The following is a 16,874-nucleotide window of genomic DNA, read 5'->3' as shown; positions in this document are numbered from 1 at the left end:
CAGAAATGAACACCTGAATAACAACTAAGTCACCACTAAGTAGAGACGAAACCGATCCAAACCGATTAAGTCGGTTTTGCTTAACACAAGGTCGGTTTCGGTTTCTATTTCAGGTAACCCGACCAAATCGGGTCGGTTGAAAAAACGTCAATAAGCCGACCCAACCCAACCCGTAAACAGCCCTATGTTTAACTCTGTTTAAAATTGAAATAGTTTTTTCCTTATACTCAGTTTGAAAAGAGTATAAATACAAATATATAGAATGCAAAATCTTGTATTTTCTATTATTTTGTATATATTTATACTGTACATATTTGTATTTGTACTCCTTTCAAACCTTCGGCCCAGTTTGGAAAGAGTACAAATACAAATTCGTAGAGAACAAAACCTTACATTCACTCCTTTTATTTAATACATTATCTTTCTCAGAAAAAAACCTTTTATCTTGCATTATTTTGTATGTATTTGTACTGTATATATTTGTTCTGAGCCTTAACATCCCTATAATAGATTGGAAGAGAATCACATTGTGCTTGCTACATCCTCATGAAGGCTTAAACCTACTGTGATTACTTTTACTTCCCAAACCAACCATTTTTCGCAGGAACACGACTACTAAAATCAAGTTAAGCTTGAAAGTTAACTTTGGAATGGTAAGCTCATGTAAGTCTCTCTCTCTGAAGTTAATTTTTTGTGCTTTGGAAAGATCAAAAGGTCAGATTTGTTGAATGCCACCTAACAGCATATCTACAATAATGATCAAATTGCACACATTGTTATATATATATATATATATATCCACATTCTTTACCATTGTATATTATGTGTAATTTACATCGTAGCATGCCTATTTCTTTTATTCTATATGGGTTGCAAAGGGGAAATGAAAGGAAGTGTGAAAGATGAGTTGAAATCCTCTATCAGAACTAGAGGACACCAGACCAAACATGATACCCACGTCAGCCTGAGATGTGAGCTCCTACATGTACAGAGTTAATGTAGTATTTTGTGATTATAATAGAAAAACTATAGATGATTTGAATTCAGAGCACATAAGTAAGAATACCTACAAAACTGACCAACCTGCTCGCCTGACTAAATCTGCCTGTGCCCATCGAGGCTTTGGATGTGTTTGATTTAGCTTGGGCTGGTTGTCCAACTTGGGCTTTAACCTTGGGTTGGGCCAAGCCTGGTCTTCAGCTCTGGGTCTTAGGGCTGGGGCTGAATTGGCTATAACCTATAATCCAAGTTGCACCCCTCACCCTTAGTCACTGTCGTACTGAGCTTCAATTCAATCACTTTATGAAATACATTTGGTACCTTTCTAGACTATGGATAACCTTTCATTGGATCATGATCTGGATGTTATCCAATTTAAGCAGGAATTGATCTCAACTGGTAGATCCATTTATAATCGGATCAAATCCAGATTCACCCAATTAGCAAATTTAATATTCATTAGTGAATATGATTCAAGAACCATTTTTTAACTGAAACATTAAAGCTCATATCTTAGCTAGATTGCTCCTAAGTTCTAACCCCTACCCTTGACTTGCCTACTGTAGACTAGTCCCAATCTTTATATCACATATATCAAGGTAGTAACAGAAACCTTCATATCATCAAACCAAGAAAAATACTGCAATATGTTTTATTTGACTAGTAGTAAATAGACCTACAAATTATGGAATTTAGAGTAATTAAAGTGCTATTATTATAAAATAAAATCCAGTTTTATCATCATAACCCAGGAAAAACGATATGTTTATGCTTCATTTATTTTGATTGAGTATCTTATCTCGAGTTCTTAATAAATTTTTGGTTTGGTCAACATCATGAAAGTGATAGAACTGAAAGTTTAGTCAACATCATGATGGTAATGGCAAGGTTTTTAAAACCGGACTGGACAGGGAACCGTTTTGGAACCGGTTCCCTGGTTGAATGGTTTGATCGTCTGGTCCAAACAGATGGCCCATTTTAACAAAAAATAAAAAACAAAAAATAGTCAAAAACCGTTGTCTGAATCAACGGTTCGATCATTTGGGTCAGTGGTTTGCTAACTAAATCAATGGTTTTCTAGCTAAAAAATGGTTTTGGGGTGAAATGGAACCGGTCAGGACTGGTTCCTGGTTTTTCCAGTCCGATCATTCGATCTGATCCGGTTTTGAAAAGAAAATATATTGTTTTTGAGATGACATTTCACAAACCATTTATGGTGTCCTTGAAGTATATATGGTGGACGAAATTAATTACCCAATATGAGTGATCTTAACTGCTTAATCAAATTGTGTTAGTTGTTAATAAGTTTAGAAAAATATTTGTAATTAAGCGAAATCCATGTATTGTTCTGTGGTAATAGAAAGAGATCAGAAGAAGGCAAGAGTTGTCATGTACATGCAACTTGGGAGTTCCAATCCCTCTTCAATCAATGACTGTATCTCTACTACTCTACCATGTTGTAACAGCAGATCAAGTGATCGAGCATTTTGTGAGTGCAATGGGAAGAGATGATTATTGCCTGAATGCATGCCACCCGACAGGGTGCAAGATATATAATAGAATTGACACAAAGGGGGTTGCAGTTGCGCGACGGACGATAGCATCTGATGCAGTAGTTATGCTGGGCGATCGAACAAGGAAAAGTAACGTCTGTGTTGAAAAGAATGCACTTTGCATAAGCAACAATGGTGCTGAAGTAATGAGAATGCGACATATCAATCTGAATTGCTGTACACACTCCAGAGAGAAGAGGCACAACGCATTGCAAGACAAGTTAATTTGTAGTACCTTCCGATCTGATTTTCGTGCTCATCGGCACCAATACATATACTTAATTACTTCTCTACTCGATGACTGTATTTTCTCTGATGCAGTTTTGTCTCTCTCGGACTGGAACTGGACCGACAGTAGAGCCGTTTTAGTCAATGGGTGGGTCACAGACCCCCCATTGACCATTCCCATTAGACCCACTCAAATTAAAAATGCAGCAACCCCCCCCCCCCCCCCCCAAAAAAAAAAAAAAGAATATCTTTTAAAGGGAACAATTCATTTTAATTATATTGGAATTAATAATCTTAAAACAATAAATGTTAGAGCTTATTACAAAGACTGCAGGTATTTTCTTTTGGGTAAGTTTTAGACCAAGTCTACGAGTTGGAATAGTCTGAAAATCCGGTCCGGTCTGAGTGTGAGAACACTGAAAGTTTTACTTGAAGAGTGGAGAGAGAGAGAGAGGTAAATTAAGCAACTAGTTTGGTTTCCCTTAATTTCCTACATACACCCACGCACCTAGGTGCAGGGAAGTAGCCAGTAGCAGGTAGGCGTAGCATAAATCCATAAGAGTCTCGGCTGTTTGTTAAGGACAGAATCAGTGTGGATACATGCATGCATTGATAATTGATTTTGATTTTAGGGTCGTCCAGGGTGTCAAGGTCATTGAATAATTAATTAAACTTGTTGATAACCTTCCGATGGATGCAGAGAGTTAGCAGAGGTAGCAGCTGCTCTCTTCCAGTGGTCGATCTGTCCCCACCAACGCGTGTTATCTGACAAGCGTGTTGGATTTCCTGTGTACCATACTTGTATATTGTAGGCTGTACTAAGAATCTAGACTCAATACTAAATGACAACAGATATCAGATCACATCCCACCAAAATTATCTTGTTGTTTTTCCATGTCTCACACCCACCTCATATATAACACGTACACTCCTTTAAAGCAAATGGAGATGTTTGTTTGGTTTGGACGAATGTAGATAAGCACGACTCTACCATGAATGAAAGGCATTGCTTCCAAACAACTCCCCTAGATTAACCCCAGCAGTGACAGTGAGCAAGAGACTCAAGAGGAGGGCTGATGAGGGCGGGCACAAACAATTATGTGAAGCTTCATCAAACAGCTCTGTTAAAAAAACAAGGCGTACACATTCCAAAAAGTCGATCAAAACACACAGACACAGAAACAGAAAGGCGCCAACTACGGACAAGGATACATCGTTTTCAGAACAAGTGAGAGGCCACCACCACAACCAGCGACAGCGATCAGCGAGCTAACCAAATAATTAAGCAAATCTTGTTTGGTGATTGCCCGCCCAGTAAGGAGAGTTGAGATATCAAACGGCCCATAAGACTGTAGTCCTCTTGAGAGTTGAGATATCCTTCCATCTCCCATATTGTTTCTGTTTATGTGAAAAGTCGTTTTCGTCTTGAATTTTGCTTAAATACTGACATATTTTCATTGGGAGATTTTAATTTTTTCTAACATATCTCTGTTGTTACGCTTTTTGTATAGATGATACAAATTAATTAATACGACCAGCTTTTTCTTGATTGTTTTTTCTTCTGCAATGAAAAGAGAAAAACTTGCTGTTTTTTTGCTCACCTGTCAAAACCCAAAAGTGCAGTGATGGTGGTAATGGCGTGCAACAGGAAAGAAAAGGTGGACGTGTTCTCATTCAGTCATTCTCTTGAAAGGAGGGTTTTCGTCTATACCTTTCTAGTGTAATTTTTACAGAAAGAAGGAAAAGGCAAAGAGTGCAAAAGATTTTGCCATTTGTACGAAGGGGGATGGGTGGGTAATTTAGATTGGCAACAGGTTTTGGTGAAGGCGGCTCTAGGTGGAATGTAGTTCAATCGGGAAACAGAAGGGTATAAAGTAGCAAGGGTGTCTCTCCTGTATTGGAATTATAATCTATATCTGCACATACCGCAGAGAGAGAGAGAGAACTAAGTCAAGTGTGAGTGGAGTTGTGGGAAACCCATTTGAGGTTTTTCTCAAAAAAAAAAAAAAAAAAAAACTGAAGTTTTTTCATGGATATTGGAAAATTAAATATGGGTTAAAATAATTTTAAATAGCTAAATTTTTGTTTTTCTATTTGAGGTCCAATTTGTATTCAGCAGCAAACAATAACAACATGATAACTTTATTCTAGGTGGTGGATTTTGGAATTCTGGCCATGAAAGGAGGCTTTGGTAGATAAATGTTAACTTTATCTAATTTCACAGCCCAATTGTGTTTAAATAAAAGTTATGAAAAAAATTCTTGTTTGTTAATGTGTTTTTTTTTTTTTTTTTGGTATTACAAATCACACATTAGGATTAAGGGGTGGGGAAAGAGCAGGGTGCACGTCTAGTGACCTAATTACCACGGAGAGCCTCAGTAGGGTTTGTGTCTCATGCGATGCAAATATCAGAAACCGTATGGTAAATAGAAATTTACCACCATGCGATGCCAATATTAAACCCAGTAGGGTTTCTATTCGTGGAGTGTTGTCTGTTCTTGTGGGCTTTTATTATTTAAGAATTTGAATGCAGCCAAATTTTGCACAGATCCATTTGATGGAGTTTTGACACCGTCCGAGGATTTCATCTCAATACATGACCACCAGCCAAAGCAAACAAAAAGAAAAAGAAAAAAGGAAGTCGGATTGATTTGTTCTCGTCCAGTTCTCTCCTAAGTCCTGTGGCCTTTCTTTCCATCTCGAAAACTGAAAACCGACATCAATGCCGCCCAAAACCAAATAGCCGCTACTAACAAGTAATAACTCATGAATGCCGATAAGACAGTACGAACTAAAGTTTCTATACATATTAAGACAGTTAAATTCAGTTTTCACAATTCTCTTCTCTTGGGTCTCGGCCCATAACTCTCCACCAAAATTAAAGATAGGTTAGCCGAGAAAGGAACAAAGTGGAAGCCAACTAGGAGAGAGAGAGAGTTATTTATTGAACTTCTGTAAAAGCTGCTTAAAGATGTAATTATCAAAAGAGAAAAAAATGGAAAGAAATAAAGAAGAATAAATAGAGGGGAGGGTGTTTAAAGCCTATGGTTAGCTCACTTACTCAGACATGCATATGCAGCTTTAAACAATCACTCAATTGTTTATTTGCATGTAAGTTGGGGTTGGCAGCCGCCAACTTTTACATGCAAGCTTGGATTTTCTTTGTTGCTTGACAACCTACAAGATGTATTAACAAAGCCTACAGCAAGGAGGACGAAATTAAATTATAAGCTAATCTACTTTCTCATTCACATTTAAAGCCCAAAAGCTCGACACTTCAAAAGTTGCACTGATTTTTTCCAGCTTACAAAGCTATACGGATCTCAGTCAACCGACAGTCTTGTACCTTTCTTGAATATCTCTCGGGATCACACCTTCAGAGAGAGAGAGAGAGAGAAAGATTGCTTGTATTGCATTTCATGTTAAACTTGCAAAAGCAAAATCTGCAATCAAAAGTACAACAAAGATGGAGGTGGTAGGACTTGCAACAGTCACTGAACAACAACTGATTTATCGCTTTCTTTCTAGTGCAACAGTGACCGAGTTTATTTTGATCAGAAGGAAAGGACAAAAAACAACTAAAATATAAATCATAAAGAAATAAAGAAATGGTGAATGAAGGGGATGAACGCTTCTTGCCTCGACAACACTGATTCTCGTTGGGAGGGGGAGGTGTTTGTTCTGCTTGTACATTCAGCTTTTCTTTGAACTTGTCGATCGAGTTTCATTGAAATCCAACCGACTGCGTAGACAAGGTGCGGTAGTAGCATCATGTGTACACGCAGCTTTGGCGTCTATGGCAGCGTAGCAGCTCATTCGCCTCGTGGTTTGGTTTATGGCCTTTGAGCTGCACTGCTGTGCTGTCTGCTGGTTCGGTTATGTTTTGTTGTAGGAAAGTACCAAAAGCTTAGGAGGAGATTGGGTATGCCTCAGCTCAATCAAGGCTTAAACAGATTTATTTACTTAATTATTTTTAACTTTTACTGAAAGTCTAAGAGTTAATTGGTAGTTGTTTTCTTGAACATTCTCTGTCCAAACTAGGGTAAATCTCTTCAATCACTATTGATCTTTCTGTAATAGTTTTGGTAAGAAGTACTCTTATGAATGTGTGTGCCTCTTAGTGAATTGTAAATGCTTTGGGTATTTGGTTGTATTTTAGCATAAATGAGAACAATATTAAAGCTATATATCCTTGTGGTGGAATTCAAATGGCCAAGTGGGTTTCCTCTGTAATTTTTGCATGTGTGTGCACAAACAGTTTGACTCATGACATCATTTAACATCAAGAAAACAATAATGAATATTTTAATGATGTAAGAAATGAAAATAAAGAAATCATTAATTAGTATATAATAAATAGAGAAAATATCAAAAAAATAATATAAATGTAGTAGTCAACATAAAATACAATAGAAAACATTACCTGATAACTCGGATGACTCGCAATTTGAAGCAAGCTGGTTTTTAATTATTGTTGTAAATCAGTGAAGCTTCTGCTATTATGGATTTTATTGCTGCAATGGAGCTAGAGTACTTGTTGTTCACCTTCACCATGAGTCGTAGGGTATATATAGAGTGAGAGGATTGCTTCTTGACTTGAAACACAAAAAAATTGTAAAATGGTAGTGACATTTAATAACTCCATTTGTTTCACGCGTTAAAGACAAAAATGCAATATTCTGGTCTTATTGTTTTCTTCCAGCCTTGAGTAACCACTTTGAGATTTCTTTATTCCACTTTTTTTTTTTTGTTTCCCATTTTATTGGCATGGCATATATTGAGGATAGTTGACTGCCCCGCTTCCTGCCACACCAATGGGTGATTATTTTTTATTCAATTGATTTCCTCATACCGAGCTATGTAGATTCATACTTGATAATGATAGAGGGTATATATGATCTTGTTTATATATATATGTATATCGCTTAGACTAGGGCTGCATAGGAAGCTTCAAATTTGATTTGTTTATATTCAAATTTAAACATGATCTTATCCATTGGATCTTTGTGTTGGATTCAATTGAATTCCCATTGCAATTGGATATTGAATAGTATAAATAATTTAAATTAAAATGAACAAAATATTATATTATATTAATAAAATGAATTAACACATTGAAATCAATTTAATTAATAGATACAACATTAAGGTATATATGAACACATGCATATATTAATTTGAATCGAAATGGATTATATAAAATCAGATCCATATTCGATATACCCAATTATACACATTATACACGGATAAAATTCGGACGTAATCAACCATGCACCTTGGTTTAGAAATACCTTTTATGTTTTAGTTGTATTTCTAGGTTAGAAGATAGGCTCTTCCAGACAAAGTAATAGTCAAGACATTTATTCTTTCTAGCTGGCATCATCTTGTCTTCTGAAGGCCCTCAAGATTAGTGCTAACACTTTTAAATATTATGGACAACTATATTAATAGTAAGGTTACATTATTTTATCTAACCGATTAAGGGTTCGTTTGGTTAGTTTGTAGTTGGAATCAGAATTGGAATAATTTATTCCTATAGTCTGTTTGATTCAGTCATGAATTGAAATGGAAGTTGAATTTAGCTAGAATGAGATTTCATTCTCAAGGGAGGGGGACCCTCAAATAGGGAAATACCAATCCACCAGGAATGGGAATGGGATTTCGATTCCCCCCAATCAAACAGTTGAATCCGATTCCAGACCCCTATTCCCGCAAATCAGGCGGGACCTAAATCTAGATAAATATCAATTATCAATTGATATCAATTAGGATTATATTATAATTAAGAATTTAAGAGTTTGCATTGAAAGTATATGAATAATGAAAGCTAACCAATTTAATCCTTTCTGAATGACAACTGATCTAAATTAGTTTTACATAATCTTCTTTTATCAGGCTAACAGTTAAACGTAATCTTATTTGATAATAATTGGCACTTCATTGACATCATATATTTTATCCTCAGAACAATCTGATTATCTCAAAAATATCCTGTTCTTGTACACCTTTTCACAAAACAACTTGTTATTCTTCAAAAAAATTGATTATCTCAAGTAGTTAACATTGACAATTCATGGCAACAATCATGCTTCCATATGGACATTCAATAGAAGTTGGATATGCTGATTGTACTTGACTACTTGTGCTTTTCTCTATGCTCGAGACAGCGAATTATAATTGATTAGCTAGGCAAGTTTCCTCACATCTTATATATGTAGTGAAGTTCCTCAAGGATATGCAACTTCATATTGTACAAAGCATTATCAAGTCAGTGTCCCGTCCCGTTAGTGCAACGCCTTTGTCTCATAGCCTATTGGTTATTTGTAGATTACTAAAACCAAAATGCCTCAGGGATGGAGTAGATTTTGGAGTTATTCCTTTTTTTTTTGTGACCTCAAAAGTTTATTGACTGAACTTCATCTTTGTGATAACATAGACTTTAATCACATCTTGTAAAGTTCAAATTGAATCATTATTGTTAGTGAATGCATAGTGTAGGTGATCAGTTGCCATCCTTCTCTGTTAGGAGGTGTGCGTTCAAATCCAAGGAAAGGCAGGTTTTCTGCCTTAATTAAGATTGCTGGTTGGCTTTCTATACATCTTACATGCTTCCCTATTACCCTAGCCCCACTAACCCATTAACAAGGTCAAGTCTATAACACCTTTTTTGAAAGTCCATAGGTTGATTTCATTCAATAATTCATCTCTGAATACAATCATCAGTAAAAGGAGAGCTCAAAAAACTCACGAATAACAGTCCAACTTTGGGAGCCAAAGCCTATAGCACCTTCCCCATATAGGGGCCAAAGGCCAGAGCAACATTATCACAAAGAAGAGGCCAAAGGCCAGAGCAACATTGTCACAAAGAAGAAATCATTATTTAGTTATATACAATGAGCCCGAATCTCCTGCAAGCAAGAACCATGTTCACATTAACATCCAGCCATACATTGGGAATATCTTTCATATAAGTATATTAAATTCATGGAAACCAACTTCAAGCAGTTTGCTGAGACCAACTTCCCTAGGATCTTTTTCTAAGAACTATAGGCCCACAAAAATGCATATTCCTTTGGGTAAATTTTTGGGCCACTTCTGGCTTCTTAGGCTGCGTTTGGTTTGAAGGAAAAGGTAGGAAAACCTTTACAAACTTTGTATAGATTTCCCTAGTTTTCCCTTCCTTTCCCTGTATTTTCCTTTAAACTAAACATAGCTTTAAGGTAAGTGTTTCCCTTCTCCCAGGTGGATAAGTCACTTTCCTATAGAGGGAGGAAGCTATTCAAATTATTGTGGAACTAAAATGTCACTACCAACACACAAAACTCAATACACATAGGTAAAAGTGGTAATGGAGAAAAAACAACCAGGTAAATTTTTTGACATAGAAGCTTCTATCTCTATCAATGTACTTATAACTCAAATCTGACAAATGATACATTAAAATAGTTTCAAATAGAAGGTTGACTAAATGAAAGACTCAAATAAGAAAAACAAATGAATCCCAAAAACACTGCAATTAGATGCTTGTTAGGGTTGCAAAACTTGGCCTCATCGGTTACCCTGAATCCAATCCAACAAAGTTGGGTTGAAAAGTTTGAACCTGACTTAACTTTGGGTTGGGTTAGGGTTGAGGCCTGGGCCAACTTGTCCCAACCCAAACCCAACCTAACTTCATATTTGTATGTATAAATGTTATATAAACATTTATTTTTTTTTTGTATATATAATGCTTAAGAAATAGAAATGATTAATTGGTAAAAGGAAATAGAAAAATCAGGCCAACCTGAGCCCAATCCAAACCCAATCCTATGGTTGGAGTTGGGGGTTCCACAGATTGGGTTGGATTAGGGTTGATCTCAACCTGACCTAACCCAGCTCTTTGCATCCCTGATGTTTGTTGCAGTAACTCAACCGCTAATATGCCAACTCATATATCCTTTGGTTTGTCGCAACCCTAAAACCAACTAATTAGTTGCAACAAGCAATTACTATTTCCATGGTAATGATTACCAATTGGTGGTCACAAGCACCATTGGTGCATTTAGGATTGTGTGAATTGAAATTTCACATGGAAATTCAAATGCATATAAATTGGAATAAATATGTATTAGAACATATATGGATTAAAATTCTACTTTTTGGATGATACATGAGAATTGATTCACTTGGTCGAGCAAAATTCAGAGTACTCGTGAAAAAGTTCCAACAAAAGAATTGATTTGATATATTTTAGCAAATAGGGCTCTATATAAACTAATTAATTAAGTTTTAAGAACAACAACTACTACTACTACAGTTATTATTCAAATAGATGTTTTCAAGAAAATTAAATTTGTAATACTGTTATATTTTATCATATATCTTCTATAAAATGGCTAAAATTAAGTTTCATTAAATAATTATTCTTAAAAATTTTATGCAATTGTGTTTGTAAAATTTCATTTATTTATTTATTTATTATTACATTGCATGATGCCACAAAAAAAAATAATAATTTCTAAAGATTTTATTTTAACTATTTTATGTTTAAAGATGAAAGGATGTTTGGCCTATTTATCTCATTATAATATATTTACTAAGTCATATGATGATATGAGCCAAACCATCATAAAATGCTATGCACAAAAGAGTTAATTTTATGGATAAAAGTAATTTATTATTAATTATTTGATTTTGTACTTCTACTTTTAACTACACTTTTATATGCTTTATTTTTTATTTTTGATTACTTATATTTCTTACATTTTTATTATTTTAGTTATCATAAGATTCATAACATCAGATCTAATGTTTTGGGTTAGTTATTCGAAAAAGCAGGGAGTCTGTCATTGTTGGGTTAGTCCATTTATCGCCTAATTCTTATGGATATTAATCCAAAAGACACCCTTCCGGTCGAAGGTTTGAATTACCGCAAATGTGCTAATTAAAATACCATGAATGTTCTAATTCACACGCCCAAATACCTAACCTAGCTAAGATATAAGTATTCCAACTCACACCCCAGCCCTTAGTTCTCAGTGTCCAAATACAACAAAATTGCACCACAAAAACGTATGTATGTATGCTGTATGCATGCTTGTAGTGGGGCCATGGAACGATGGAATTCTTTCTAGTTCTAGGCTTGAACCTAAAAGACCTATTATTACAGGAAGAGACAAAGAAAAGAAAATCCCTTGATGAAAGGCTAAAACCACCGGCACAGCGGATTTTTTCCTCCAACAGTGCTTGAACCCAAGAGGGAGTTGATCAACTGTGAGGATTTTAGCTTTTAGAAGGGAAATTCTATGAGTACTGTAATATAAAACATTCTGGTGGAATTTCTTAAACTTCCTCACCGTTACTGATTTGGCTGCATGATTTGAGTCTGTTGAAACAAGCCAAGAACTCTTAGTGTGTCGTCACCATTACTTTATGGGGTTTAATTCAGGACTTGGAAAGAGATAGGGGAAATAGAAAACCTGGACCTCAAACATATTGAACGCTGAAATAAATGCTTACCCGCCTAAAAGAATAAGAGAAAACAAATGAATTTACAACTTCTATGTTTTTTGTATTATTTTTTTTGGTAATATATGTTTTTTGTATTATAGAGGTAATTGTCTTTAGCATTGGTTAGAAAATAGCTAGAAAGGTTTTTTGTTCATCTCAAGAAAGAATTAGTAATGGAACAAGGGAACATCACCGTTATTCTCTAAGTCTATTTCAAATATTGTGCTTGCTTCTTTCACGAAATTAAAAGATACCCAAATGAGAATGAGAGAGAGAGAGAGAGAGAGAGAGCGCTAGATTCCAGATATTAGTAAAAGAAAAGAGGGGAAAATCTTTGTCATGCAAAACGAACTCGAAATGCAAAAAGGATTGGAAACTTTTAGTTGATATCTAACTTCTTGTTCGTCTGCACCACTCATCTCCCACCTCTAGTTTCCCTTTCACACACATACACACAGAAACCAAGCACAAAGCCAAAGTAGCTGAGGGTATATATGAGCTCAAAAGCTGCCTTCAACCTGTTAAATTGATTAGGAAGGAAAAAAAAGGGCTCCTCTTTCTTGCATGACCCCATTTGTCAGTTGTTTTGGTTTATCTTTGAGAATGGCGTGTCACTGCAGGTCTTAGAACTTCCGCTTTCATTCAATCTTATAACCCATCTTGAAACTGATTGGTCGAACAAAGATCCAGACGTTGCTGCGTTCCTGCATAGCTACCATCCCAATTCAGTCCATCCTCCTGATTCCGCTGTGACCCGTCTCCTCCACCACCCGATGCTGACAACCCCATCTCACGGACATTTCCATCCTCCGGCGGGAACCCATGTCCCAGAGGAGACCCAATGCAAGTGTAGTTTGATTCCGCCGAGCCCAGCACGTAGTCCTGATTCGAGTGTGGGTGAGAGTTGCCAGCAAGGACGTTGCCGACAAAGTAATCGTTCACTGGGTGAGGAGTGTACTGAGCGGGGACTGGAAGTGATGAAACAACGCGAGAAGTCGATGCGTAAAGGTAAGGCTGAGGTGGTGGTACTGGTGATAAAATTGTTGATGAAGAACCCGGAAAAAATCTTGACGGCGGGTAAACTGGTCTGTATGGTAGAGATGGATCTCCCATGTTGCCACATTGGTGAAAGTTCGCTGCTGGTGTTGGGATGAATTGGCCGCCGCTGCCCCCGAGGTTCAGATCTCTCAACCTGTATATCTAAACTCAGTACAAGGAAAAGTTTGGAAAGTGAATATAAAGTGAAGATATTGGAGAAGAAAAAGAGGGTGAAGAAGGTTCAAACTTTGATGACTGTAACTCACGGTTTGGTTGATGACCATTTTCTTCTCTGTTCACTACACAAGTGATAAAATCAAGAAACAGTAGGATACCTTCTTTTTTTGCCAAATCTGTATATGCCTCATCTTAACTTATTTGTTTAGGTTTTTATATTTTTCTAGTAAGAATTCATTAAAAAATTATTGACACTTGCTGAGCAGAGGAAGAAAAAGGTGGACAAAACATAAGTTAGTGTGTTATGTGGTTCCGTTACATACCCTAAATGAGGGACCCCCTGTGCTGCTAAGTTTTCGTTACTGAAGACCAGCTGACGAGCTCGGTTCAGGGTCTCTGTCTCCCTCTCTGAACTCACAAAGATCAAATCAAATCAAATCAGACCCAAGCCCAGAAAGAATTTCAGCTTCAATAACAAATTTGCTTAGAAAAGAGGGGAAATTAAAACGAGATTTTTTCTTTTCAATTCAAACTGTGCTTTCTTCAATTCAAATCAGTAATGCTAAGAACTTCCATTTACACAGTGGTTTCTTCTCTATGTAGTAGCTTTTGTGGATGGGAAATTGATTTATGTATTTTTGTCAATATATATCACCGGAAATTTTTCATGCATAATGAACACCTGTGATGATTAATTTTTAATTGTGGCATTAAATGAACTTGCCTTGGCGATGGCGATTCATGTGTCCACCAAGAGCTTGAGACTTGCAGAACTTGAGGGAGCAAAACCTACACTCGTAGACCTTCCCGTACTCATCTTTTCCGTCCTTTCCACCACTTTTCTTTCTCCTACAACCTACACACAAGGCAAATAAAGCAACTTCTGTGAGACATTTCGTGAACGAGCAAAACCTTCCCTGCTCCTACATATCATGAATAAAACTGAAAATAAACATAATAATAACTGTTATCTTCTGAAATATTAGCAGTGGTGGTGAAATAAACCCAGAATCTCTCCTTTTCTTGTTTCATTCAACTAATCCTTCTTGTTGAGTCTTCACTAGGAAAGAAAAGAAAGAGATAACAATGGCTGTCTCTTTATGTGTATGTGAAAGAGGAAAATTGCACTCTTTGCTATCACTTGGGAAAGCAACTGGATTGAAGCTTTCTTCCATGAAAACCAAGAGAAACTATATACGATTCTCAATTTTGTACTTTTTATATTGATTATAAAGACAGTCCTACCAACAGCGGAGCTCTCCTCAATGACCTGTTTTCCGTCTCTCCCATACTCCTCGGGCAAATTGTTCAGGTCCAATGGGTTCCTCTCAGGTCTCCTGCAAGCATAAAAGGCATCATAGAGGCAGATACAGAGATGCTTGATGGATATGGGAAAGAAAAGATGAGGAGATAAAGATTGGAACAACAATGATGGTTGTGGGTGCTTACATGATACCGAGACAGAGAAAGACTGAAAATATGAGATGAAAAACTTCAGACAGATGATAACAAAAGCTTGGGAAATTATAAGACTTCAGTTTGAGACTGCAATATAGAGGCTAGTTGAGTTAAGTTGGGGAAGGGAGCTTGAAAGTTCTCTATCAGTTTCTCTGCCAGCCGGTCTGGACTCTGGAGACATCCTCTCTCTCTCTCTCTCTCTCTCTGGGCCTTGTGACTTTTGTAAGTGGATGGGTAGGCAAGTGGTAGTGTTGTTTGGGTAGGTTGAGATGGGAAATGGGAGAGACGTTGGCTCTGTTTTGCCCTACAAAGGGCGAGGGCCATTCCCCTATTACTGATGGTATCACATCCACTGATAAATATAACTAATTCTGGTTTAATGTTTTGAATTACCTAAGAGCTATGAGCAAGTTGGAGTACACCTGGAATGAAGTGATATATTTTTCAATTTTTCATTGCATTTGAGACCATGTATTTATCATCTAGAGAAAATTATCATAAAAGTATATTTCTAATTCCCTATGCCAACAACGGATGATGCAGAAAATTCTTTTGTACTAATTTTCCTTATTTTTTAAATTGTGCCCATTAAATTCTTAACCTAGCACAAACTCCATTTTGAATGAGGTTATCCGAACTGAAAATGAACTTAGCCTTTTATCAAGTTATCCGAACTGAAAATGGAAAATTAATTAAAATAGAGTAAAAATAGAAAGAATAGGAATTGGAAAAACATACATTTGGGCTTTGTAAAGCAAGTAAGGAGAGGAAAAACAAAGCAAAACTCACTTCGTCTTTGACAGATGAAGTTAACATAAACCGTAATAACAAAGGTTAAATATAAAGAGGACCTAGTGGGTATAAGTTAATTTCCTGATTGTAAGTGAAAATTTACAAGTACCATACATAAATAATTTTCCCAAAATTGTATAGCTAGATTTATTTCAGAAATGTGAATAAAAAGTGAAATGTGGTTATTCAAAGAATTAATGAACATAACTAACTTTTATTGAAATTATTGTAATAAGACCTTCTAGATGATGTATTTAAACGATTTCTCATGCATCTGCTTCTTTTCTGATTTTCACTCCAGGCGTAGATTATATATATAAACACCTCTTTTTTTGGTTTCTTCTTCTATCCTAGTTAAGTTGATTCTGAATTCCATCTAGTTAAGTCAATTAGGTGAAAAATCATATAGAGAATTTCTAAATGAATCAAATTAGAGTGAATTTTTGCATTGATTGATGGAGCACTTGTAAATAGTTAAATGAAATAAATTCATATTCATCTAATTAAAATTGATTCACTAGGAGAGTGGTTAATGAGAATTAGAATGGTCTCTTTAGGAATTATTCAAGAAATGAACTATTTCTCAGCTTTACTTAAACTCAGTTTGTGAGTCCTTTTTAGAAAATGAATTTTTGCTGTCAAATGTGAAGAAAAACTAAAATGGACTGATTCCATTTTATTTCAAATACCAACCGAGTTGATCGTGAGAAACTTCTCCAAGTTATGCACCTTACTACCCTTTTGGATATCTTTTCGCCCATAACTAGTTTGGAATGAACTATAATAGTACAACTAGGGCAAAATCACTTTGTTATGAAATCAAACCAAATTAACTAATTTGCACAGTTTACTAGGTTTACTTTCCAATTCAAAGTATTAGGAAGCCCAACTAACTATACTATATGAAAGTAATAAGCTGTTTAGTTTGGGAATTAACGATAAAAAAAGAAAGAACTGGGGAGAGCCCACACATTTAGTATTTTTGTTACTTAAATTGCAGGTATCTGCTACATTAAAAAATAATAATAATATAAAAATTGGAATAAAAAAATAAAAGAAATTTTAAAGTAGTAATTAACAATGGTACAAAAATCAAACCACCCGGATGTTTGGCTAGGTTTCCACTATTATCAAATAGAT

General features: G+C 35.8%; 1 protein-coding gene across 1 annotated transcript; it reads right to left on the bottom strand.

Annotated features, from left to right (window-relative positions):
- Positions 1-12,558: 12,558 nt before the first annotated feature.
- On the bottom strand, positions 12,559-15,254 carry LOC104602947 (zinc finger protein JAGGED-like). Its single transcript, XM_010266825.2, has 5 exons — positions 14,934-15,254; positions 14,730-14,821; positions 14,209-14,340; positions 13,808-13,892; positions 12,559-13,461 (listed from the first exon to the last, which is right to left on the bottom strand). Coding segments are annotated over exons 1-5 (855 nt in total). The 5' UTR covers positions 14,936-15,254; the 3' UTR covers positions 12,559-12,917.
- Positions 15,255-16,874: the final 1,620 nt, after the last annotated feature.

Source organism: Nelumbo nucifera, chromosome 4 (assembly GCF_055504915.1).
Source record: "Nelumbo nucifera cultivar China Antique chromosome 4, China Antique-T2T, whole genome shotgun sequence".
Lineage (NCBI taxonomy): Eukaryota > Viridiplantae > Streptophyta > Magnoliopsida > Proteales > Nelumbonaceae > Nelumbo > Nelumbo nucifera.
Note: the sequence above shows the minus strand (reverse complement) of the source record. Positions and strands in the feature narration are given on the sequence as shown.